Source organism: Phaethon aethereus (genome assembly GCF_964289735.1).
Source record: "Phaethon aethereus genome assembly, chromosome: 2".
NCBI classification, from domain to species: Eukaryota; Metazoa; Chordata; class Aves; order Phaethontiformes; family Phaethontidae; genus Phaethon; species Phaethon aethereus.
In genome coordinates this window covers 171712336-171739235 of record NC_138582.1, presented here as the reverse complement: position 1 = coordinate 171739235, position 26900 = coordinate 171712336, and the positions used below count along the sequence as shown (strand labels likewise).

Here is a 26900-nt window from a genome sequence, read left to right as displayed (position 1 = left end):
GCAGAAGCAAATCAGACATTTCCAAAAATGAGGTTAGGGAAAAATAAGGTAGCTTTGCCAAAGTTGTACATTTTTCCAGCTTTTACTGAGTTATTCGAAGAGCTAATCGACCTCCACAGTTCAGAGCTGGAACCGAGTGGCTGGCTCAGGGTCATCCTTCGTTCAAGGAGGTGACTTTTGCTGTCTGTAAATGTGCATCCAAACTTGGGGGCGAAACAAGCCCTTGGAGAGTCGCTGTTCACGCTTCTCAGGTTTATGCTGCTGGATGCAAAAGAGACCTATCACTCTTAATTCAAACTAATACAGAAGGAACCGACACACCAGAGAGGACACTCAGCCTTTGGCTTCCACACGCCAACAACTCAAGCTGAAAACGCACAACAGCCTGAGCTTTAGGTTGGGCTACACCGAGACACAGGCTGCAGCAGAACAGTTCCTATCTTGATCTGCTACATGGTTTCCTTGCTGACACTCTAAAAGAAAATTTAAATACACAAAGAAATACAAGGCACTTTTGATTTTAGCACTTCTCAATTTTTGAGTGCTTGATTTATAATTTTATCGCCGTTGCTTAAGCTTATTTGAATGCAATCGGTTGTATTAACATACGCAGTCAGGCTTTTCAGCTGAGATCGAGCACTCCTCCTATTGAATCCTGTATATTTTGTCACTAATAACAGATTACAAAGACAGCAGAGATCATCCCCGTTCCATTTAGTTGCACTTGCGGCACAGCACAGGTTAGAAAAACTCAGTAAATTCAGTATCAAAATCATCTCTAATACCTGAGCTAGTTCTGACTTTTTTCTGCAAAGAAACATCAGACTTCGATGTGAGGCCTTGCAAGTATTTCCTGCATCTCTAGCAAAGTTATTCCTAGGGTCAGACACTCTCTGACAAAAATGAGTACTTCAAAGCTGAATTTCTGTAGCTTTGGGCTCTGCCCAGCAGGTCACATTCTGTCTTCAGCTTCTAAATTGACGCGAGTGCTTTTAAGCCCCATACTAGACTATTTGCCATTTTCCCCAGGCTTTAAATGATTTCAGGGCTCTTTTTGTAACTATTCACATTTTTTAAACAATAAAAAAAATTATAGACATCAAAATTACATATAGTACCTGGTGATGGTCTTGTCAAAGCCATAAAAACGTTAGCCATCCCTTCAACATTCATGAGTTAAGTTCCAACTTGCGTTAAAAGCCTGGGTAGCAGGGTCCCACAGAGGCTTTCTCCCAGACTAACACAACGATTGGGATGTTGCACAATCTAAACACGGTCAAACTCAAATGCATCTTCTACTGGACTATAAATGATCTACCATTTTATATAATGCCCAGGATGAGCTGGAAGTTAGCAAGGTATTTAATAACTTTCTTACACTGTATGATGCATAAAATACTGTGCCAGCTTTGAAACTGCTATGGCTTGCAGGAAAGACAGTAAAGGCAGAAATGCATAGCAACTGGTTAAGGAACTGAGAGGTTACACGGGACAGCTTACAGAGAAGTTGCCCTTCTTGTATTTCTGTGACATCTCAGCGCTCAAAAGAGAAAGGAGCAAGTCCCGGGAAGGAACGGACTCCTCTTCCCATCTGACTTTCCACCACAACATGGTCTTCCAACGTCAGCAAGATGCTATGGCTTAATCTGCAAGCCCAGCAGTAAAGCTCTCTCAAGAAAGCAAACAGACCAGTAGGCTTTCTGAGGTCTGTGTTTCATGGGACTGAATCCACCTCCCCCAGAGGAGACCATAGTGGCTGCAAGATTTCATTCCGCCTCAGCCCAAAGCATTACCTTAGACAGGGCAACAGGAGAAATGCCGAGGCCAGAGCACCTGGCCAGGCGAGGCAGCCGGAGGACCGGGGCGAGGCGGGCCGAAGGCGCCAGCTCTCCAAGCCACCCAAGAATGGATCCGCGCTGAGACGCTTGTTCCCATGGGACAGCTCTGCAGGGAAATGCTCTGTTGAACCCCAGCAGCCACAGAGAGCCCTGTCTCCACTAATGCCCTGCTCAGGAGGCTAGCATAAAAAAAGCGGGTCCCATCACATCTTTTCCTCCCCCTCTTTTCAAGCTGAACTCAAAGCCATCAGTGTTTTAGGTAGCTACATCTGATCTAGTCGCCCTCAGCTCTCCTACAGCCAACGGAGAAAAACAAGCACTTTCAGTGCACAAGTCATCCAACCTACTTTGCACTCCTACTTCAGCCCGAGATTACTACCGAGGAGCCTGGGGGAACTGACTCAGGTGGTGTCGCCTCCATCACAGCCACCTAATGCTGCGTGAGATGACTCCCTCAACTTCTGGATCCCACGCCTCCCTTCAATGACAGCCTGCTCAGCCGATGTGGCATGAGCAACGCCATCCCTTGAGGCACCTGAAGTGAAGAACCCTGGCCCAGGTGGCCCAGAGAGGTGGTGGATGCCCCATCCCTGGGAACACCCCAGGTCAGGTTGGACGGGGCTCTGAGCAACCTGCTCTGGTTGAAGATGTCCCTGCCCATGGCAGGGGGTTGGACTTAGATGGCCCTTACAGGTCCCTTCCCACCCAAACCAGCCTGTGATTCCACGTTTCTGTCAGGACCCTGGGGGACTCGCAGGGTTTTCTGGACCACCACCATTCTGAAAGCAGGTGTCCATATTTCTGCTTAAGGGCAGGCTTGCGTCTCCCCTTGCAGTCCAGGCAGACGGACACGCCATACCTTGGAGCAGCAATCGTGGAATGAAGCAAGGGCCTGCAGCTCCAAAGGACCGGAGTGCTCACCACCCCAGCATTACGTCTTAATCAGAAGATCGTCCTATTTCCATGGAAACAGCAGAATTAGAGACTTCAGTTTAAAGACAATTACCAACATCGGGTATTTAACTGTTAAACCTGTCAGCACTCCCATCTCCAGCGCCAGGAAAGGAGACAGCCCTTCCCCACACCACCACCCCACCGCAGCCCTACCAAAGGCTGCGCTGCGGCACTGCGGCCGAGCCGCCATCTGGCCCCGCCACCACATCCCGCCACACAGGCAGCTCCGCAAAGGACAGGGCCATCCCATCGGTATTTACTCTTGCTTCACTTACTAGTCAATTAGGCTTCCAGAGCATCAATATATTAGGCGATGGAAGTTCCTGACTGATGGCGGTTGAATTCAGTGCTTGCTTGTACATTGGCAACTGATCTTGGACGGCGTACAGCAATCCTGCTGACCAAGGCTTCCCTGATGTCTCAGCAGTGGGAAAAGGCTTTCTGTACTTGTGAGTCATTCCGCAAGTTACTGGATAGCTTCAGGCCCTAATATGAGTATCAGCTGGCACGGGAAGAGGCCAATGCCTCCACTTTCGCCTGACACTGCAGAGCACTATTGTCAACCCAAAGAAAGAGTGGTGTGGAGCCAAGGTGCTAATCGCTATCGCTAGCAGAGGGTTACCCTGTCCAACCCTACGGTCATCATTCCGTCTTTCTTTACTGAAAACAAAGCTGAGAGGGACGCAGGCAACATCGTAAGTCTTCTGAAACAGTAGCTTGGGTTTGCAAAACACAACAACATAAGCTATGATACTGGTAGCATCATCAAGACTGTTGAGCTAGATCAGGGGAGCTACCTGCACCCAGGAAGCACTCGGGTAACAGAGAGGCATCTCCCATGAGAGAGAAGAGCTGCCTCTCTGTCTTCTGCCCAGCCAGGGGTCCGCTTCGAGGAGTCACCGCACAAAAATCCCCTCTTGGTGCTGATGCCTCGGCATCACTGTGGTCAGCATGACCATTAGCTAACGGGTCCAGAGAGTCTTGCACAACAAGCCTCTCTCCTCTTGGGCATTATGCCCTAGTCCAAGGACCAAAATTGCTCAGTCCAGCTCTGGCTACATGCCACCACGAAGAGGAACAGGCAGACAGTGGGTAACAGATGCTAATGGTGAGGAAATCTGCTGCAGTACATGCTATCTGCTGCCTTACCCATGCCTGGAAGGGACTGGAAACCTGACCAGGAGCCAAATTCCTGCCACGATTATAACCACACTCCTTAAGCCCTTCCTGCCGTGTCAGGGCAGCAACATCCCGATCTTTAGGAGAGCAACTTCTCACCTGCAGAAATCCTAACCCTGCTCCGAGACAGAGTTCAGAATTGGAGAAGATGGAGGGAAGTCCCCTTGTCCAACAGAGTCTGTGGGACACAGCAAGCTTGCCCTGCTCCAGCAGGAGCTCACGTGGAGCCATCTCCACCCTCATGCTGGCAAAGCTCCATATCAAGACACACAAGCGTGGCTGAAAACTACATCTAGAGCTGATCTACCATGAAAGCTGGGAGTGCTTTAGGCCAGACCCCTCCTCAGCCTCTGGAGGGATCTCCCCAGGGTACCGTTACACACGCCTGCCAGCCCCAGACCACCTGTAAGGACAAGTACAGGCAGGGAAGAGCCTCTCTAATTTTGGTCCTTGCCTACTGCTCCCCACACAGAGCCCTGGAGCCCCCTGACGGGCAGTCACCCGTGCGATGAGCACATTGTATGGGAGGCCCAGCCTGCTTCTCCATAAAGCCAGCACACGCGGGACTGGGGCGCTGATGCCGAGGAGACGCGCTGTCAGCACCCTCCACGCACACGCCGCCAGGACCCGCCTGGCTCCTCCCCACCCCAGCAAGGAGTTCAGCAGCCAAGCCATCGGGCTGCCTCGCATACGGCTCCTCGCTCCGTCCTTTCCTCTCCTGCCGCCAGCCTGCCCGTCCTCCTCCCCCGCCCCCCCGGCTGGCCAGCTGGGGTGCACACCCCCCGGGCCGGCAGAGGGGAGCGGGCGGCGCGTGCTGCAGCGGGTGCCTCTGCCTGGCAGCGGCAGTGAGTCAGGCGCGGGCAGCGCGGCACGTGGGAGTCCGCCGGCTGAGTCACCCAGCGTGGAGACGGGCTGACTCACCCTCGGACGCAGCGCCGCGGGACGGGCGGATGGACGGATGCCGGCTGGCCGGCAGATGCTGCCGCAGCAGCTCCAGGTGCAGGTTTCCCTCCCGCGCCGCTGCGCTGTTCTGTTGCCAGCGGTTCCCCAAAGGCCCCAGCGCCGGGCAGAGCCCCGGCACAGCAGTGACACGGGCAGGTCGTCCCCCGGCCGCCAGTGCCGCTTCAGGGACCGCTGGCCAGGGCCACCGTGCCCGGTCCCAGATGCGCGGGTGTCGCTGTCGCGGTCCCCGTCGGTTGCCCCCACCCCCAGGAGTGAAGCCGCGGGTCAGACGAGCCCCCGCTGCAGCAGCCACCCCCCGGCTGGCTCCCAGCACCGCAGCCGCCCGCCTGCTCCTCGGCCCCCGACACCCCCTGCCCTGGGCACGGGGCAGCCCGAGGGCTGTGCCGGCAGCGCGGCCTGTGCACGGCCCCTTCCTCAGCCCGGGGCGGCCGGCAGTGCCGGGGCCGTGCTCCTGGGGGTGGGGGGACCGACGGGACCTCACCTGCCCCGTCCCCCTGACCACTTCAGAAAACCGTGCACCACCTACTTCACCAAGAAGGTAACTCGAAATCCCATTAACTGTGCATGTATTTTAGTGTGCCACCTAAATCCAGCGTCCGCCGCTGCGGTTTGGGACCGGCAGAATTAGCTCAAGGAGAGGAGGGGACGCGGGGCTGGGGTCAGCGCTGCCGAGGAGCCCGGCGGACCCGGCAGCAGGAGGGCCCCAGGCGCACAGCCAGCCCCAGCCGACGGGCGAGCAGCAGCACGACCCACCGCCGGGATGGGAGGGCAGGCGCCAGCGTGCAGCGCTGGGGGCTTCGCTCACCGACGCGGCGCCTGCGTGAAGGGGAAAGGGGGACAGCGATGACCCCTTACCACACCCCGTCGCCGGCGGTGGGAGCGGGGCTGCAGGCAAAGCAGCAGCTCCTTCCCGTTTAAGCAGGACAACAGAAGGCAGCAGCAGATGCAACCAGCTGTCTGAAGGCTGCCGGGCGCTGCCCAGGGCCGAGGGGCCGCTGGAAACGGCACCTATGGCCCGCAGCTTTAGCTCCCGCACGATTCTCAGCTGCCAACTCTGAGCCCGACGGACCCCTGTGTGCAGTGCCAGAGCCAGACAGGGCCCAGCCGGGGTCTCTTCCAGACCACCCCACCGACCAGGACAGGCGGGAGCTGCTCGTCGGCTCTGCGGGCACCTCTGTCCAGGGCAACGCGCCTGACGGCGGGGCTCCGACCACGGCTGCCTTCCAGCACGAGGCCAGGCAGCCCCCGAGCGCGGCGCTCCCCCAGGGACACCTTCACCGGGCTGGGAGCGCGCGGGCACGCAGGGCTCCCTGCTCACGCTGCAGCACCGGCCGCCGGCCGCAGCTCGGCGGCAGCGCGTGCACCTCCCGCAGCACGCCAGCGCCTGCTCACATCTGGTCGTCTGGGAGGATGAAAGTACTTGTGAAAAAAATTTTACGCTGAGAAAATGGGGTTTTGCATTCTGGGTCTGAAGGGGTGCATGGCTTTATTTGGCTTTTTTGTTGCTTAGGTTTTTTACATTTTCATGATAATTTATCAGATAGCCAAAAAGCCAATACTCTATTAAAAAAAAAAAAAAAAAGAAAGAAAACAATTTGGCTAAAAGACCTGAACTAGGTTAGAGGCTAGTAACATCCAAAATACACAAAAAACTGTAAGAAATGGGAAAAAAGAGGAGGAAACAGATGTCACTAAGATCTTGAACACAGGAAGTATCAAAAATTAGCATAGGAAGCTGAAAACTTCAGGAAAAAAAATTTTTCAACAATGCTAAGTACAACAGGAAGCAGCTTTGCAAAATACGAGTACCTCCACACAGCTCCTGCAGGACACCACCACAAAAACCACCGCAGCAGATACCAGAGAGCAGAAGTGGTCCGTCAGTCCTCACGCCGACGTCATAAAGGAGCAGGCTGAAATACTCGTAAAGAGTACATACTGAGACAAATGCAGCAGTTCAAAACCATTAGCAAAAAAATTTAAAAAGTCTTTTAATCAATATATTTTTAAATAAAACGGCACAAACAACTTGAACGTAATGTTCTTAGAAAGAGAGAGTTCACAGAAAGGATCATTTTTCTTCTTATGCTAATTTTTAATAAATACTGAAATAATGGAGATATTCGGGAATGACTGAAACAGAGTGAAGTTACCTCAGTATGCAAAAAAGAACACACAGACTGCGCCCCAGGTAACCATCAGCTATCCGGTTTGACATCAATTCCCGACGAAGCTAAGGTGAATGATTAAATGGAACAGATTTTTTTTTTTTAAAAAACAGAAATTCAAGTTATCAAGTTTATCTTGATTCAAAATAAAGATCTGATTTCACTCTTCAAGGCGTATAAAGCATTGCTGATAAAGACAATTCTGCCTACATTTTCATGAAGATGTGACTTACTACCATACGATATTCCTATACAAATTAACACTTTGCAAAGTCATTAATGATAAACGCAGCAAGAAGTGGCTAAACAAGTAGTCTCATAAAACCAGCAGACGCTTCACGCTAACGGGTAAGAAGATATCTAGTGACACTTTGGAGCCATCCTAGTGATGGGGGAAGCCCCAGACAACTGGCAAAATGCTCTTGCTATGCCCGTCTCCAAGAAACACAAGGCGGCAAAGCCAGAAATGCCAGGACAGCCAGCTTCACCCCAGTCCCGCAAGGACCATGGAGCGCATCCTTTTGGAGGCCGTTTCCAAACATGTGAGGAATGAGTGGGTAACCAGGAACTGTCGGTATGGATTTACCACGGCGGATCATCCACAATCAACCCGACTGCCCCACAAAACATCTGGACTGAGGAAACGCGGGCTGGACAACCAGAGCAAGGACAGGCAGAAACTGGCTGTGCCACCAGGCTGAGGGCAACAGCTCAATATCCAGCTCATTATCCAGTAACGAGCAGAATAGCCTGCAGGTCAACACTGAGACGGTATCATGCCATACTTTCATCGGCCACCCATGTAACGAGAGAGTGCACCCTCAGCAATCTGCAGATAACCATGTTATCTGCATGTTATGTGTTATTATAACGCACAACTACCACGATGACTTGGACTAGGGTTCAATATGGAGATGTGCATGTCTGTGTTTGGGGCAGAAGGACTTCCATGCAGCAGTGCCGGCTGGAAAGCTGCCGGCTGAGAGCAGCCTGCCGGAGAAGGGGCTGGGGCCAAGGCACATGCTAGGTTGAGTACGAGCCAACAGCACGTGTTCATGGCGAGGAAGGCAGACTGCATCCTGCGTCATGTCAGGAGAAGCGTGGTCAGCGGATTGAGGGAGTCTATTGTGTCTCTCTGCTCAACGCTGGTAAGGCTGCACCAGTCGGGCTCCGCAGTTCAAGAGGGACTTTGAGAATCTGGCAAGGCTCCAACAGATGGCGAGGCGCTCGATCTACACAGGGACAGTGAGGAGATAGGCTTCCTCAGTCCGGGAAAGAGGAGGAAAAGGGGCAATCTAAGAGTAGCCTTCAGCTATGTGAAAGATGTTGTTGTTGAACCCTTCTCAGCAACAGCAGACAGTGCAACAAGGGACAAGAGAACCATGTCATGGCTTTAGTCCACAAAGACTGAGTATTAGCAAAAAACTTCTCCACTACGGGAGTAGGCACCTGCAGAGACATAGTATGATTTCCCTTCTGAAGACTGTTCTAGACTCAGCCAGAGAAAGCCACAGCCAACCCAATCTAGTGCTGGTGAGAGTCTTTGAGTAGGCTGGACTAGAGCCTTACAGAGACCCAACCAACACTCTGATGCTAGGAATGAACTGGTACCAGACCTGATGCTATTCAATGCTTTCTCTGTGCGATGCAATCATGCAAGTCAGATCACGGTTGAAAAACATCTGGTTGATGCTGTAACTTGGAGAATCGTAAGTGCAGAGGACTGGGACGTGACTGAGTGATCTGAATCACTTTGCAAGCTGGGTCCCTTCAGCTAAAGCACCTTTTTGTACTGCGCTGTGCAAGCTATTTTGACCAAGGATTACCAGCCATCCCCACAGGATGGGGGCTCAAATCCTGGGAAAGGTTCAAAGGTCAGAGCAGATGAGCAGTTCATCATTAGTCCTCAATCCAATGCTGAAGCAAAAGAGCTAAATTATCCTCAGATACTTAAAATGAACAGACAATAGAGAAAGAAGATGAATTAACAGTAAATGTAACTGTGGTTGAGTCAAGTAACAGCATGTTGCCTATAGTCTGATTTTATTTTTTATTTTAGGAACACTAGGTAACGAAGAGCCATAAAAATTCTTTGAAGGCCACAATAAATGAACTCAAAGAGACACTTAACAAGCATTATGTGATTAACTTTCTAAAAAGAACATCAAGAGATAATTGATTATAAAGTAAAAGTAAACTTTTCAGGGAATAATGTTCAGGTAACAAAGTTTTATTTAGTCCAATCTAAAGAAAGAAGTAAAAAAATGGAACTTTAAAACAGATGAATGCAAATTAGAAATTAAATGCTAATTACTAGTAGCTAGAGGAATTAACAACTGGAACGACTGACTGAAGGAAACAGTGCATTAGGCACCGTTGCAACATGTTGCCCAGGGAGGGTTTGGAACCCCCATCCCTGGAGGCTTTCAAGACCTTTTCAGCTGGACAAAGCCCTTCACAACCTGCTCAGATGGCAATGCTGGCCTCGTGTTGAACAGGACGTTGCACTAGAAGCCTCCCAAGGTCCCTTCCAACAGGAATAGTTCTGCCGTTCTTCACCTCTTGATGTTTTTCAGCCCAACCTACACATTTGTCTGGGAAATGCTTCAGCCAAACAATTTATTAAGCTAAATACTGGGGTAATAATGCGAGTTCTATTAGTTCACAATACATGGCAAAATAATTGAACAGACACTCCAGTATCAAATTCTGTGTTTAAAAAACAAAACCCAGTTGACTGACCTCAACATACCTTTAGGCATTTTCTCCTCACAAGAGGAATGTACTTTAGTCTCACCCTCACCATCACAATTTCCTTGTGCCCGTCCATCATGAGCTCACTGAACGTCTCATCGCAGCCACACTGCACAATCCTCTCTCCAATAACCCACTTTCAAGCCTGGGCTCCTGAGCAAAAGGGGGTGGGCAGCATCTCTGACACCCATTTCTTAATTGCACCAGGCCACGTGCCGTTTTGTCCTCCAATTTTATCTTAGACTCTCTCCAACTTTATTTCTACATCTTACAGTCTAACAAAGCATCCTCGACCAAATCCTCTGAAGAAAGCTGTCGGGAGGAAGCAGAGCAGAAAAAAGACTGTTCGCAAGTTCTTAAGATGTATGGGAGGAAGGACAGCAAACTCTAAACAAGAGACTCCAGCAGGGCACACGTTACTAAACTCCATAGGCAAGAACTCATTGGAGGCAAATCCACAAAGAAAAAAAAAAAAAAAAAAAAAAAGGAGAGATTACAGAAAGCTGGCAGGTTCTCAAAGCAATGGTGCTAATGGCACAAATTATCCCGGTGCAAAGGAATAACAAGGGTGGTATGAGACCAACTTGGCTAACTCACATGAGCTCCTTATTGGTCTCTGGCACAGGAAGGCATGCATGTGGAAAGTGGAAATTAGGTCAGATTAGTAACGATAAATACAAAAGAGTGGCATCAGCACCACAGACTGAACTCAAAACAGCTACGCAAAGAGGCAACCAGCAACAACCTGCAAAGACAAGCAGCAATTCTCATGTACATTAGCAATAAACATAACAATACGTTACTCAGTGGACAGAAAAAGCAATTGAGAAATTACACTGAGGACAAAGTGTTTTATTCCTTTCTGCATACATCTTCACTATAAACAGCAAAGAGGTGTCTAGCACAAAAAGTAGCGGCCAAAGAATCATACCTAAGCTTTCAGTAAAAAACCACAATGTCAGATTTTGATTAACTTGACCCTGGCATGCTTAATTGTCTGGAGCAGCCTTGAAAGAGCTCAAGCCCTGAGAGCTCTCAGCTGATGGAAGGCAGCTGCACTGAGAAGGGCAAGAGTAGCAACCACCTTTAAAAATGAACAAATAGAGAAGCTAAGAACTCACAGATCACTCTCATTCAAAACGTTAACAGCAGCAACAACCTGTAAGTCCCTGGAAGAAAAGGCAAGCATTGGTACACACGGATTTATTAGGAACAAATGGTATCTAACTAACATCACTTCCTTCTGCAGCGGAGTAACAGACCTTTGGCACAGCAGAGAAGCAGATGTTATGCATCATATATTAAGTAATGTTTCTTACTCTGTTTCACACGGTATTTTCAAAATTAATTTAAGGAAGGATAAACCTACTGTAGGCTCAGAACAATGCTGATTTGATAACTGTTCTCAGAATATTTATCAAAGATAACCATACAAACTGAAATGAGTACAAACTTGGATTGGGCAAGGCTTCTCCTACGTTCAGCTCTTTTCAATATTCTTATTAACCAGCCAGATGATGGAAGAAAGTATGCTTATCAAAATTGCAGGTGGCATGAAACCGAGAGTGACTGCAAGGATTAGAATCCTAAATGGCTTTGTCAAATGGATAAATTGTCTAAGAAGGATTAAAATCCAAAGGGGCAGTTGTGAGGGTCTATGCTTATGCAGCATTAATCATTTGCCCAAGAACAGGACAGAGCTGCAGGTTAGTTAGCAGCTCTTCAGAAAAGGATGTGGGGGTCAAAGTGGATCACAAACCAACAGGAGTCAGCAATAACATGTTTCTGAGAAAATGCAGCCACCATGTTGAATCATATGAACAGAGACAAGCCTGCAGAAGAAGTCCCGCTTTGTGCTTTTTCCAGCACTGGCTGGGTACCACCCAGCCTTCCGTACCACTTTTCAAGGGGGACGTGATCAAGGTGAGCGAGTCCAGAGGAGAATAAGGATAACAGAGGACCAGAAGATGTCATGGACAAAGACCTAAAGTTACTGAGCCTAAAGAAGAAGATTCTGCTACAGTTTTCAAGTATGGAAAGAGGCTGCTGCAAAGAGCAAGGGAACAATCTGCTCCCTTTGTCCTCAGTAGTGTCTGGAATTGGAAGCAAAACACATTCAGGTTAAACTTTCCAAGAAAAGGACAGTTGAACACTGGAAGAGATTTCACAGAATCCTAGAACGGTTTGGGTGGGAAGGGACCTGTAAAGGCCATCTAGCTCAACCCCTGCCATGAGCAGGGACATCCCCAGCCAGAGCAGGTTGCTCAGAGCCCTGTCCAACCTGACCTGGGGTGTTCCCAGGGATGGGGCATCCACCACCTCTCTGGGCAACCTGGGACAGGGTTTCACCACCCTCATCGTGAAACATTTCTTCCTTATGTCTAGTTTGAAAGTGCCCTCTTTTAGTTTAAACCCATCACCCCTTGTCCTGTCGCTACAGGCCCTGATAAAAAGTCTGTCCCCATCTTTCTCCTCAGCCCCTCTCACCCTGGCAGCTGCAGGAAGGTCTCCCCGGAGCCTTCTCTGCTCCAGGCTGAGCCCCCCAGCTCTCCCAGCCTGTCCTCCCAGCAGAGCTGTTCCAGCCCTCGAAGCGTTGCTGGGGCCTCCTCTGGCCCCGCTCCAGCAGGTCCATGTCTCTCCTGTGCCGAGGGCTCCAGAGCTGGACGCAGCACTGCAGGGGGGTCTCCCCAGAGCGGGGCAGAGGGGCAGAACCCCCTCCCTCGCCCTGCTGGCCACGTGGCTTTGGATACAGCCCAGGACACAGTTGGCCTTCTGGGCTGCAAGTGCACATTGCTGGCTCATGTCCAGCTTTTCACCCACCAGGACCCCCAAGTCCTTCTCCACAGGGCTGCTCTCCATCCCTTCATCCCCCAGCCCGTGCTGATACCAGGGGTTGCCCTGACCCAGGTGCAGGACCCTGCACTTGGCCTTGTTGAACCTCATGAGGTTCACATGGGTCCATTCCTCAAGCTTGTCCAGGTCCCTCTGGATGGCATCCCTCTAGCTTATCAACCGCACCACTCAGCTTGGTGTCATCCACAAGCTGCTGAGAGTGCACTCTCTCTGTCATTAATTAAGATATTAAATAGTATTGGTCCCAGCACAGACTCTGGTGCGACACCACTCGTTACTGGCTTCCGTTTGGGCACTGAGCCATTCATTGACTGTAACTCTGGATGCGGCCATCCAGCCAATTCCTTACCCATTTCATCGTCCATCCATCAGATCTCTCTCTCTCCAATCTCTCTCCAGCCTCCTGGGAAGGCTTCAGATGTACCGTCACTGACAGTCCTTTAAAAGCTGGTCAGACAAACATTTCTCAGGAAGGACAGACATCTTGGCCCTAGCCAGGAGGGTGGGTAAATGAGCTCCCATTGCCCTTTCCCGTCTCACGGGGGGGATTGCACAAGGTTGTTCCTGCCTCACATGCAGATTCTGGGCTCTTCTGGACCCTGTCAGCTACACCTTCCGGACCATAACTGGCCACGGCACCTTGTCCTCATTGGTCCCAGCAATTATTTTGTTCTCTTGGTTGTCCTGCTAGTTCTCTACTACTTCTTTCACCAGCCTCAAAACGATTGTACTCACACACCCCCCCCCCAGTTTTGCTATGCTTTTTCAGGTGTCTCACATGGCCCTGCCCATAGCACCTTCTGTTCTCCCTTCATGCTTCTTCTAGCTAGCCTTATGTTTTAATTTAATACCATCTCTCAGCTCTATGTTGATGATTCATAGTTCTGCCTTTCTATTCCTGGACTGTCTCCTGTCCAAAATGAAGTCTCAGCTTATTTCCCCCTCCAGCATTTCAAGTGTGTACCCACAAGCCCGAGCTCAACGTGATTAAAGAGAGCTGTTAATAATCCCAGCTTTGTCCCCTCCTCCCCCAAGCCCTGGCTGCTCAATGACCAGGGACATCACTTAGACCCTGTCTGTGAGTTAAGGACACAATTCAGACACTGCTACAGGGAACAGAGTTCATGGACCTAACTCTCCTCTTCCCTCCATACCCTGGCTGTCCCTAAACCCCTACAGAGCTGCATAAGTTATAGTCCCTGAAATACAGCCTTTATCACCCGGTCACACAAAGACCCCAGGCTTCCACTCTACACCAATCACTGCTGCACCCTTCCCCCAAAAATTGTCTATAATGCATAAAATCATGCCTCATCCTTATTCAGTCAGAATGCTGCTGCTAAAATTATTTTCCTAACTTCTCTTTCTTAAGCAGGCCAAGCCTCCCTTTGAATCCCCCCTCTACGTCCTCCTCTGTCACGTCAACCACAAGCTGCTTGTCTTCACCCTCCCAAACTACTCATACGTTAAGAACGATCCTTCCTTTGCTGCTGAAGAGCTGACTCTTCTCCCTCCCAAACTATGACAGCAACCTCCACTTCCCAGTTGCTAAATTTCAAGCAAACACCTCTCTATTTTCTCCCAGTTGTATTTCATGTTTGAAAAGAGGTCTCTGTAAACAACCTGAAATCCACTTTATTATCCTCTTTCAAATTGCTCCTTAAAGCTCTCCTGTGTCTCTGTACTCACCAGAAAAATCAAAAACAACACAGGCTAGACGACTGTCATGTTAAGTCCACGTCCACGACAGAGCCCACACTGTCCCACTGTCTCTGGGGCAGAGGCATCTGCCTCTCATTTTTAAATAAACTACAAGACCTCTGTGGCAGGGCTCTCTTTGTCCTGTGTTTTCACAGCATCTTCTGCAGGAGGAACCTGATCAGTTAAGACTCCAAGGTGTGACTGTAATGAACGAGACAGTAACGGAAGAAGCAGACTCACACCTAACCGTTCCCAAACAGAAGTGCCATAGTGCTTTCCACCCTGCAGCACCCATCGCCCGCCAGAGACAGCACCCGCCTCGGCCACCCGCCGCGGGCCAGCAGCGCTGCTTCGTTCATGGACTCGCTCCATTCACCTCCATTCATTGGTCTGGAGACTGGGGAAGGGGCGCGCAGTCGCCAGAGGCTTATCTGAAAGTCAAAACCCTTTTCATTAAGCACTGGAGTCACTGCCAGGCTAAATAGCAAAAGCTGCCAAAAAAACAACAGCAGGAAGCAAGTGAGCAATAAACATGCTACAGGGAGCAAGTGTCAGGGGCTGACAGCCCACGTTATCCATCGCAGCACGTCGAGCCATGGCGAACCTGACGCTGGTGGTTCCCAGCCCTCCAGGACTAGAGCAGCAGCAGCAGCACAAGACCAGGATTTCAGATGCAGCAGCCAGCAACTAGACAGCTGTAACTGAGGCACAGCGCTCCGGGTGACTGAGTGGATGTCATCACCACGCAGATCACATGGAAAGAACAAGATATCACTCATAACCCCAGGCAAAAGCTTCCAGAGTGACTCACGCAAGTCAGAGGTTCCGGTGCCGAGATGCAGCCCCACGGCAGCGAGCCACCGAGGACAGATGCAAACGTCCCTTTTTCCTCTGTGTGGCCCAAGCTGGGTCGCTCTGCTCTGTCTAGATACCTATTTCCCTGGGACTTGTAGGAATTCGGAAACAGCAGGGGCTTGCCGGGTTTGGCTGAAACTGGACAGCAGGTCTGAAAGTTACTGGGGCAGAAGAGGAAAGCAGACAGAGAACAGGGCTTAATCATAAGAACCTCCTTTCCATAGGAAAGCAGGCTGAAATTACCTCGATTTTTAGCCTTCCTGCCTCAGAAGACTCCTTGCTCTCACTACAACACTTCAGAAAATCCACCAGAACAGGCACACCCCAGCGTCAGTGCTGCTAGTGATGCCCACAGCACTGCAGGAGGGGGCAGGAGCAGGTAAGACCACAGTGGCCTCTTTCATGCAGGGCACTGCAGGCAGAAATAAAACGGACATGGTTTGTTCACTCCGTGCAGCTGCTGTACAGGAGGCTCTGACTCGCAGAAAATCCTGGAGGAGGATTTTTAAAAAAATCAGACGCCAAAGTAGGAAGGTGGGATGATGAAGAGAAAAGGACTCCTGCCCAGCGAGGGATGCAATAGAAGCGTGATGGTGCTACTCAGGCGCTGGCCAAGGTTAAAAGATGTGTCCACAGGCAAGTTGCTGGGCCAGCTCTCGTATGCCTCTACTTCTAGCAGTCAGGTTTATGCGTCGACCTTTCAGCCCACTGCTGCTTCTCTGGAACTCGGCGCCATTGCCCACACCCCTCTCGCATTCACCACCAGCGAAGAGCGTGACTGAGATTTTAGCTCAAGGGCTGTCACCCCATTGCCCGGGGGCACCAGGAACACCCAGTCTTCCCCAGGGCCTACTTCTGATGAGCAGAGAAGGTGGGACCCATTTCAAGTCAGCCGGCCCACCTGGAAACACAGTTTAAGGTCCGTATCAGACATAATTTAAACCTAGTTTGGCCACCCAAATTAACCAAAAGTCCTATCACCAGCTTTGAACAGCCAGCCTGGACGCACACACGCCTTTAATCCTCACCTTGGTGAAACTCCAGAGGAGGCGAGAGCCCAGCATTGCCCGAGACTTGAAGGTTTCTGCACAGAAAGCGGGCACGTTCTGGCAGGAGCTCTAGGAAACCTCCTGAAAGGGGGTGGCAAGATCAACTCTTCACAGACCAATTGCCAAAAACCAACCACACTCGAATTTCTCCTACTGGGTCCTCACCAGGCAAAGCCCCGGCCACTCCAGCCCAAGCACAGAAGGAAAGCGCAAGCAACAGTCCTGGCCACAAACCGAGGTCTCGCCCTGCACCGCACGCAGCGGCAGCTCCCGGGGCGAGGGTCAGCGGGGTGTCGCTGCCTGGAGCGCCCGTCAGGCGCAGAACTGTCCCTAGACACGCAGACGACTCTGTGCAGCCGAACTGTGACACTCCCCGCAGGCAGAAAGCGTCAGAGCTACGAATTTACGTTGGGTCAAGGAAGACTGAACAAGCCAAGGGAAGAGAGAGCCGCCGAGGACGACACAACACGCAGACACCACACCGAGCTCAGGAAGACCTGCCAACACCTGGCAAAACACGTGGAGAAAGCATCCCTTAAACAGGGGCTGGTTCCTGCGCTCCTCCCCAGGCTCGGACTTGTGCCGCTGTCACGGTCAGGTTATTTAGTACACGGACCCTTGCTGAAGGCCGGCCGTCTCACACGAGCTCAGAATCAGCAGAACACAGGCCCATTTTGCCTTCCCCCCCGAGTCCCGACCACGCATTATCCCCTCCTCGCCAGTGTCCACGCTCGCATTCATGCGGTCGCACCGTGAGCCCAGCGAGCAACTGCAAACTGGCCCAACCAAACCCCAACGCAAAGCTCGGTTTCTAGCAGAACAGTTCCCTGATCCAGCTCACCATGCAGCAATGAGCACTAGCAGAAGGAAGGGCAGGCAAGGAGCTGCCAGGTAGGAAGAGCCGCACTGTCCCTTCTAGCAGCAACCACATTTGGGTTGGACTGAGGTAATGGTGAAACCGCAGCCACAGAAATCTCCGATACTCTCACTGAGGCCACATCCAAATCCTATTTTTGCTCTGCGGCGTACCTCCACATCCCCATCTCTTCCTCTTTGGCCACAAGGTCAGAGTTCTTGCCCCTGCAGCACCAGAAATAATCTCCTCCCTCACCACAGCACCTGCAACTTCATCCTACTCAGTCTTCAGCTATCAAGATCATCCTCCACTCTTGCTGCTCCAGCTTCATCATCTCTCCCAGCTCCTGTCAATCACAGCATCAAGCAATTTCTTTCTGATTTTCTGACTCTTCCACAAGACCTTGTTCTTGAGATGCGAGCTCTATGGTGTAAGAGCTGCATCTGGCAAAGGTGGCTCCAGATGACTGGGGCTGCAGTATAAAACTTTATAAAAATAGGGGCTGTATTTGTCCAAGCGTGCTACAGGCCTCCTCCAGCCCTGTTTCTGCTCTGCCCGGCAGTCCCATGGGGCCAAGGTCTCCCCTCGCACCAGGACCTGCTCCGGGACTCTCCCCACGCGGATCTTCCTGCGCATGCCACTCATGCCGGGCATCGGCTCTCAGAGATGCTGAGCATTGCTGGCCCTGTCGACTCCTCTGCCAGGCAAGGACACATGCTGCGTTAGAGGACACAGGGCTTTCCCTTGCTGGCACGTAAGATGTCTCAAGAAGCACTTCCAAATAGCCTCGGGAGTCTCTCCTGGGAGTCTTTGCCCTGAAACCCCAGCACGCCCCATCCAAACAAAACAGAATGTGTGATCAGAACATTTGCCCGATCTCTCATTTTTGTGTTCTTTTAACGACCTCTGCACTTAATTTCCAGCAGAGCTCAAGACTACGGTGGCAGAGGCATCCTGCCCTGACCCGGCAGGCAGAAGGGGCAGCAGGGCAGAAGACACGCAGCCAGCCGGGAAGCCCGGCTCCAGCCCCAGGAGCAGAGATGCGCTGACGGCTCTTAAGTTTGCTGCTCTTGGAGGACATGGAGCACAGCTCCTCACACCACACCCTGCCACCGTTCCCTGTGGTTTCCAAGCCTTCGGGAAATTACAGGCACACATAAACAGGGCAATTCTGCAGAGGTCATGGAATTAGCAGGAAAAAGCTAGCTAAGCAGAACAGTCTCCTTCCCAAAGGGTGTAATTTACTTGAGGCCGATTCAGCTGAGCAAGGACATGCCGGCAAACCCTGGGCACAGCCTGGTAGCACGGGGCTCCCCAGCACTGAGGCAGGACACTGGGAAGGCTCCAGGGAGCTTCGCTTTCACAGAATCACAGAACCACAGAATCACTAGGTTGGAAAGGACCTTCAAGATCATCAAGTCCAACCATTAATCCAGCGCCACCATGTCCCCTAAACCATGTCCTGAAGCGCCACATCCACACGTTTTTTGAACACTTCCAGAGATGGTGACTCCACCACCTCCCCGGGCAGCCTGTGCCAATGCCTGACCACCCTCTCAGTACAGAAATTTCCCCCAACACCCAATCTAAACCTCCCCCGGCGCAACTTGCGGCCGTTTCCTCTCATCCTGTCGCTGGTTACTTGGGAGAAGAGACCAACCCCCACCTCACCACAACCCCCTTTCAGGCAGTTGCAGAGAGCGATGAGGGCTCCCCTCAGCCTCCTCTTCTCCAGACTGAACACCCCCAGTTCCCTCAGCCGCTCCCCATCAGACTTGTGCTCCAGACCCCTCCCCAGCTCCGCTGCCCTTCTCTGGACACGCTCCAGCACCTCAACGTCCTCCTTGTAGTGAGGGGCCCAACTCTGAACACAGGATTCGAGGTGCGGCCTCACCGGGGCCGAGTCCAGGGGCACGATCCCTGCCCTGCTGCTGCTGGCCACACTAGTGCTGATACAGCTTTCGTCGCCCTCAAGAAGATACTGCATCGATGGCAACTCCTGCCTCAGATTTTGCTTTGTGAATCAGAGCATCAGGAACCAGTTTTAAAAGACATTGGAAAAGGATGCAGAATAGAGCTGTAAAACTTATGCTGGAACTGAATATAATGACACGATTCAGCCAGTTTAACTCATCAGAGAGACAGAAAAGTGACCTCATTAATTGGTACAAGTGGCTTTAAGCACAAAAATACCCAAGTATCAAAGGACTATTTACTCTTAGAGAGAAATGCAAAAAAAAGAAAATCCAGGATCTTGGAGATGCCTATTGAAAAAACTACATTAATTATTAACATCAAGATGCCTAATAATGGAGAAAAACTTCTAAGGTGGCAAGGCCCTAGACTGTAACTGTATCTCAAAGACATGCCTTAACAGATTCCTTCTACTTAACTGACTGGGAAAAGGCTTAAATCCTGGGATGAAAGGGTTCATACCAAGTGACACAATAGTCCATTCCTGGTCTTAAACCCAGTGAAACAGCTGGGACCTGGAGCAATGCAAAGACAACATTCAAAGGTAATCCCTGCCCAGCAAAAGCCAGATGCAGAGCCACAGCTAACCGCCAGCCTGCTATCGGCAGATCCTTCTCCGGGGCTTTTTTCATCCTGTGCCTCTGCCAGAGAAGCAACAGCTGACAAATGTAGAGGAAAGCTTTTCCAAACTAATCCTGCTTCTTAAAATGCAGAAAGGAACCAAAACAAGTTTAGAAGTGAGTTGGAGGAGTGTGAATGGACAATAAAGGGAAAAACACACACTCCGGATAAAACTCTGACCACTCTCATTCAGAGCCATTTTTGCTCCTGCCACCAGGCCACCAAGTCCTCTCTTGATGGCTGACAACTCTCTCCAAGCTCTTCCTGAGAGTTGAGCCTTAGGTGGGCTGCAAGACATGGGCACAACAGCAAACACTAGGAAAAAATTCCTATCATGTGACAAAAGCTCTGTTGAGGGATCTCACCGACTTCTCCTCATCTATTTTCCACCTCCTCCCCTCCTGGCTTTCGTCACTTTATGCCCACAGAAGACCTCTGTGCAACCATCTTCTCAGCCCATGATGCTCTTTCCATACCTCCATCTTCACAGCTCGCTCTCTGCTGCGTGTCAGCAGATCCTCGCTGGCGCCTGTTGCCCCACGCGACTCACCGTCCCCGCCTGCCCGTCCCTCGGTGACTCCGCTGCACCGTCAGGTTCGCTCTCCCTGCCTAGAACCTGCATTTTGGTCACTTCTCAAAATTCACTTCTATGAAAGAAATTAAGCGCTGTGTAATTACCGATCTAATTACAAATTCTATTAATATAATTCTGTCTATGGTCTGTTCCAAAGTAACATAGTTAGAGGTCACATTTATTACAAGCAGGGGTTGTACCGACCTCAGTACTAAAGTTGTGTATCATTTTGCTTTGTGCATATATAAAAATCTTTTACAGAGCTCAGCAGCTTGCAGCAGTCTCTGAAATTTGGCAAAGAAACAAGCCTGGGATGAGGGAAACGCTTTTTGCTAGCCCCCTGAAAATCTGTCCAAATTTGGCGGTTAGAAACTACTGAAAACCACCGGGTCCTGCCTGTGATTCAGCTGACGCTGGCGACCCGCCAAACCCAGCGCCTTCCCCAGCCCTCGGTGCCCCGCAGCCCTCCCTCCTGCCACAGTCTCTAAACGAAGCTCCAGCTAGAGGAGGAGACCAAAATAAAGCAGATTTCCCTTTCCTCCTGCCGCGACACTGAGCACCACCTCCGTTTGGGCCCGGGAGAAGCTGACCGGCGAGGAGCCGCCAGCTCCATCCGCGGGTGCTTTTCGCCCCGTTGTTGACTCCAAACTCTTCTGTTCCTCCTCGGGAAAAGGCTCCTTCCCCCAGTCCAGCAGGGCTACCAGGGCTCCCGGCTGCAGCAGCCTACCCAGCACCCGCTTCACCTCCCTCCTTGGCAACGCCGTCTGCAGCACGAGCCACAAAACCACAAGGTTTCTGTACAACACACCTTCTGCTAACGCCTCCCCCTCCTCCCCGCCGACACTGCTCTGCAGGTGAAACCTGCACTGAAGCAATGGCAACCCTGGCTCCGGCCGGCGGGTGGGCGGCTGGGGCACACCGCCTCCACTGCGGACAGGAACCGGCCCCTGCCTTTCCCCCTTTTCAAAATGAAGGGATTGCCTGCAGAAAATACCCTGGTAAAGGAACACGAGCAAGCCTCGCAATATCCAGCACTCAGCGTGGCCAAGTTGAATTTGGGATTTCACTGGTGACTTCCACAACAGATTTGAGGACCAGAAGCGGTTGTTACGGTCACAGAATCTGATCTTCAGATCAAGAATATAAACAAACCGACAAACAAAAAGCCTCTTCCGGCAATTTCCGTATCGAGCCCAAAACACGCAGTTTAGAAGGATATTTCCTTCCAGACTCGGGCACTTCAAGAATCGGTAACATCTCCAGCAAAACTCTTCCTACCGTTAATTCAATCTCTCAGATATACTTGGTAATGTATCGCGTGTAACTGCGTAGTCACAGCGCACTTTTCACCAGGATGGCTATTTCACCCAGTGCCTAGCAGGTAAGTGGGGAATGCAGCCAAGATAGGGAAATCTGTGGGATTCCTGCTCCGCCAAATCCGCAGCCAGAAAGAACGGAGGGAGGAGGCAGAGAAGGACCAGAAGAGACAGAATGGGTCTGTGGTCGGAGCAGGCAAAGCCCCCTGAGGACACCCAGCCTCCAGCCCTGTCACACAGCCCCGCGTGATGCCAAGCAAGCCGCGCCATGGCTGTCTGCCAGCGCGCTGGTCACTCTTCGTGCCTCATCTTCGGGTTAAACGAGACGGCCGCCACCCAGCTTCAGGAAGCCCTGGCCGTTTGCAGCTGCTTGTGAAAGAATTTTGTTTTCACACCTTCCTTTGAGCAGCAGGAGAAAACACGCACCACGAGCGAAGTTGCTAGGAGACGCACCTGAACGCCAGCGCGCTCACCATCAGCTCACGCTCGTTCACAGGGCGCAGGACAGCGCGCAGGCAGGCAGCGGCAGGCGAGGACAGACGGCGGCTGGGGAGGCACACGGGCACCCAGCGCCCAGGGCAGTGGCGGGGGCAGCTCTACGTTCCCACGGGGAGGGAGAAGAGGCGTGAGGGGCAGGGATGCGGGGAGCCCAGGATGGTTGGCCACGCATGCTCTGGGAGAAACTTGGGAGTGACACCCAGGTTTCACACAGCAGTATTTCAGATCCGGAGTTTCTCCATCCCACAACAAGCGGGATCAGGCCACATCATCCCAGTTGCCGGTCCCTCGGGTCTTCCACTGCAGCCAGCAGCGGAGACATGAGGAGGAACTGCAGGAACCCTGTGGGAACAGATGCAGGATGGTATTCCCCCAGCAGGACCATCCTGACTCCGCTGCTGGAGACCGGCTGGAGCCCCGATGCACAGGGCTAAGGCACTGCCACGGCCTGTGCCACACCTGTACCCCCACTGACCTCCAGTACCAATCCCTTCCCTCTTCGCCTCATGAAATCCCATTAATTCAACAGCTTTCTGTGGCAGGAGACCTCACAGAGCAGTCACGGAAGCGGAAAAAAGCCCCCTCCTTCTCTTGGTTTTACATTTGCCCCGTTATGATCCCACCGAGTGTCCTTTGTCCTTGCACCACAAGACAGATGAAACAAATTCTTGAATTTGCATTCCCTCAACAATACAATCTTTTAGACTTTTGTTACAGTCCCTCTTACTTTTCTCCTTTCCAAAAAAGCCACCCCAGAGACTGAAGCGGGATGCAGGCATCCCGAGAAGAGCTCCAGGAAAGCCATCTGGCCCGGACTGCTGCCGCCGTGCAGCGTCACCCGTCGTGCAGGCCCGTACCGCGCTGCTGCCTGCCTACACCGACTACAGCGAGGCCACCGCTCTCCAAAACCGGTCCCGCAGGCCACCTGCAGTGATATTCCTGGCACGAGCTAGCGGGAGCAGACCTGAGCACACTGCCAAAATCGAGTGGAGACAACAAAAACCATGGCAGGGAAGCAGCAACACCCAACAAGCGACCAAGACGAATCAGGATTCCTTACACAGGCCAAGCGGCACCCACGGCCCCAAGGCTTTCCTTGCTGAAGGGCAAAGCCTTGCTGCAAAAATCTGAAGGTTTGGGATCACCAAAGGCAGCCAGAGGGACCTTTCGGTCGGGCTGCTGCGAGCCGCCTGCCAGCCGAAGGCCAGCTGAGCGCAGAGCCGCCAGGCTTGCCCCATCCCCTCGCCCGCCCCTTCGCCCAGCGCTACCCCAGCCCTCTGGCCGCGCTCCGCGGACCGAGACCGCAGTTTCCCGCGCTGTTAAATGTGACGGGCTTCGGCGTGGTACACGCCGCACCGGATGCCGGCGCCCAGCAGCTCTCGGGACAGACCCTCTCTCACCCAGAGCTCGGCGCCCCAGGCCGCAGCGCCCCGGCGGGGCGGGACGAAGGCGACCGTCTCCCAGCCCTGCGCAGCCTGCCGGGCCGCCACCACCAGCGCTGCGGACCGCGGCGCCGGGACGGGACCCCCGGGGCTGGGGGCGGCGCGCAGCGGCCCCGCGCCCTCCCTCCCCTCCCGCCCGGCGCCCAGCGGCCGGCCGGGCCCCCCGCCCGCCCACGCCCGCCACGGCCTCCCGGGCCGCCCGCCCCGGCGCGGCTGCCGGCAGCGGGGGGCGCCGCGCCCCGCAGGCCCCGGCCCGCCCGGGCGCAGGCCGCGGCCGGGCCCCGCCGCGTCTCCGGCCGCCCCCGCGGGCCGGCGCTGCCGCCTCCCGCCGCTGCGGCGGGGCCCGCCGGGCAGCGCGGCCGGTCCCGGCCCGGCGAGCGGCGCGGAGCGGCGGAACGGGCAGGGCTCCAGCCGGGCCCGGCGGGCAGGCAGCGGACGAGGCCGCCGCCCCCGGCGGGCACCGGGAGCAGGTGCAGCGGCCGGCGGGGACAAAGGGCAGCAGCGACGGCCCGGCCCGGCGCGGTCGGGCCCGGCGCGGGTGGGTTCGCTTGGCCCCGGTTCGGCCCGCCCGCCTCACCCTCGATGGAGATGACGTGCTCGCGGATCTGGCTCTGCAGCGCCAGGTCCTCCACGCGCTCGATGAGGTCGTAGATGGCGTAGATGTTGGGGTGCACCGACTCGAAGCGCCCGATCTCGGCCCGGATCGCCGCCGAGTTGGAGAGCCCGAATTGCGGCGGCGGCGGCCCGCCGGGCTGCGGGCCCGAGGGGCCGGGCACGGGCACCGGCACCGGCCCGCCCGGCGCCGCCAGGCTCTGCTGCTGCGGGCTCTGCCCGGGCCCGCCCTGGAAGTTCATGGCGGCGGCGGCGCGGCCGGCGGTCAGCGGCGCGGGGCCGGCGGCAGCCGCTGCATGGCCGCGCTCCGCCGCTCTGCGGGCTCTGCCGCCCCCGCCCCGCCGCCCGCCCGCGCCGCGCCGCCGGCCGCGCGCCCCGCGTCACGCGCCGCCCCCGCCCCGCCCCGCCCCGCCCGCGTCACGCCGGCGGGAGCGGGATCGGCCCCGGGGCGGGGCGGCCGCGGGTGTGGGGGGGGAGCAGGGGGCTGCGCCGCCGCCCGGGAGCCCGGGCCGGGACGAGGGGGTCTCAGGCGTGGCCCCGCGCGGGCACGGCCCCGGCCCGCCCGGCCCCACGCGTGGCTCCGTGCCCGCGGCCCCACTGGTCCCCCGCCCTCCGCTCCGCCCGCCGGGCAGCGGGGACCGCTGCCCGGCCCCTCCTGCCCGCGCCCACGCTGCGCGGCGGCGCCGGCCCGGCCCAGCGCTCGCCTCGGGGCCCGCCTGCCCGGGGCACGGCTCCCCATCCCCCCGCCACCCCGCGCCGTTCCGCGGGGCTCTCAGCACCGCTCGGGGCCCAGGACAGTCCTGCCGCCTCCCCACGCCCCTCCACGGCCCCGGGCCGCTGCCCCCCAGCCTGGCGTCGGGACCCCTCTGCGTGCCGCCCCGAGCCTCCCGGTCGCCAGCCCCGCCTCCCGTTACGCTCATCGCGCCGAGGGCCTTAATGAAGCTGTGAAACACGGCTGGTCCCACGAGGTCACTGGACCGCCGCCCCACGGCGGTGGGGTCCCCTCGCTAGCCGCCCCTGCGCACAGGGCCCCGCGGCTGTCGCCCCGCTCGCACGCCCGGCGCAGGCTGCTTTGGCGAAGGCCGGCGCGGTGTCGGCACCGCAGGGTCACAGCGGCGATGCCCAGAGACTGCCCGGCTGCCGCAGCAGTGGACGGCGGGTCTGTCTAACGAAGCCGGCGGCGGTCACGACGATCAGGCTCTGCACGGTCGTGACCGTCACGCTGCCAGTCCTGTCGCTTCTGTTGGACAGGGGCCAATAAAGCCCACCCCAGCTGCACCCCCCAAAAACAGCCCGCGAGGGGTGGCCGGAGAGCAGGAGGGCTCCGGCGGGGCACTGTGCTGGCAGCACCACCGCAACCAGCCGCCTGGCCTGCAGGCAGGGCGAGAGCCCGCTGAGCTCGCTGCGCGCCGCGCCGGGAGGCGGATGGGAACCAGGGCATCTTCCAGAACGCTGGGAAATGAAGAAAACACGATCATAAGCCCCGGCAGATTACATGAGAAAGTATAATTAGGGAGATGAAGAAAGAACTGAGAAATGGCCGGCTGAGGGAATCAAGACCCCAACGAATTTCTGCCACAGACCCACGGGGACCAAATCGCCACGGGGGGGTGATGCCCCGAAGCCCAGGGGGGTTGGGGGTGGCTGCAGGGCCGGGCCTGGGCAGTGCTGGGGGCTGGCTCCCACCCACCGCCCCTCCCAGAGGTGACGGTGGGAAGGGCCGGAGGAGGAGGAGGGGGAGGAGGAGGAGGAGGAGAAGAGATCTCTGGAAGGTTTCTAACCGGAGCCGGCTGCCCGGGCTCAGGGATCCTCGGGGATGCCGGCAGCCGGGTGCTGGGGGAGCGTGGGTGGGAGAAGCGCACCCCTGCCCCCTCTGCCCCCCTCTTTAGGCCTGCCAGGATTCCTCGAGAGTGCGGCCCCCGCAGCCTGCACCGTGAGAAGGGGTTTATTACGAGGAAACTTCTACGAGAGTTTTGTTGAAAGCTTTTAGAAAACCCATGTCCGTTGCAGCGCTGGATCAGCCTCACCCGTACGCTGGCTGCGCTCTCCAAGGCCTCTTCGCGGATTTGTGCGTCACCCGTTCACTCTACGAAGGCCGGGCTGGCTCTTCCCTACCGTGTCAGCCGCAGCCGCATCCGTGCCTGTTCCAGACCGCGGTGTCTGCCGAGGCGGTGGGCACACAAGTGGCACACCCTGGTCTGCGGCGCCCGGGCTGTGCCCACAGCCTTTTTTGAAGGCTCTTTTCTCGTTGCGCCTTTCTGCTCTTGTTCACGGCAGCTCACTGAACCGGCGGGCTGCAGACGACACCGAGCCGTCCAGGGGTCCCCTGCAAATCCCTCCGGAGGCGCTGGATGGGTGCCCCTGCCCCTGCAACCCTGTCCCGGGGCGATGAGTCTGCTTTCTGCGTCCTCCCCCACTGACGCTTCGGTCCGAGATGTTTCCTTGTGTGCATCGACCATATCAAGCGGCTTCACGCCCAGCGCCACCGAAGCGCTTGGGTTCCTTTCTCCGGCAAGCTCTTTTGGTATCCGGTGCTGAGGGTTTTCCCATCTGCTACATAGGAAAAGAAAGAGCAATCCGGCAAGGTCGCCTTGCGGGCATCTCCCAGCTCCTCCACTGTTAAGAACATTTATTTCATCACCTCTGAATGAGAAAAACCCTTTGATGATCTGTCTGTCCAGAACAACCGTCTC

At 54.6% G+C, this 26900-nt stretch overlaps 1 protein-coding gene across 2 annotated transcripts in view; it reads right to left on the bottom strand.

Moving 5' to 3' along the window:
• LOC309417833 (arf-GAP with GTPase, ANK repeat and PH domain-containing protein 3-like) overlaps window positions 1-24449 on the bottom strand; it is a gene marked incomplete at both ends in the record, with an annotated part of 85779 nt that extends 61330 nt beyond the window's left edge. For both annotated transcript variants that reach the window (XM_082015400.1, XM_082015401.1), the window contains one exon: window positions 24173-24449. In XM_082015400.1, the coding sequence (XP_081871526.1) occupies window positions 24173-24449 (277 nt within the window). The remainder of the gene's footprint in view (window positions 1-24172) is intronic.
• Between the last annotated feature and the right edge of the window lie 2451 nt (window positions 24450-26900).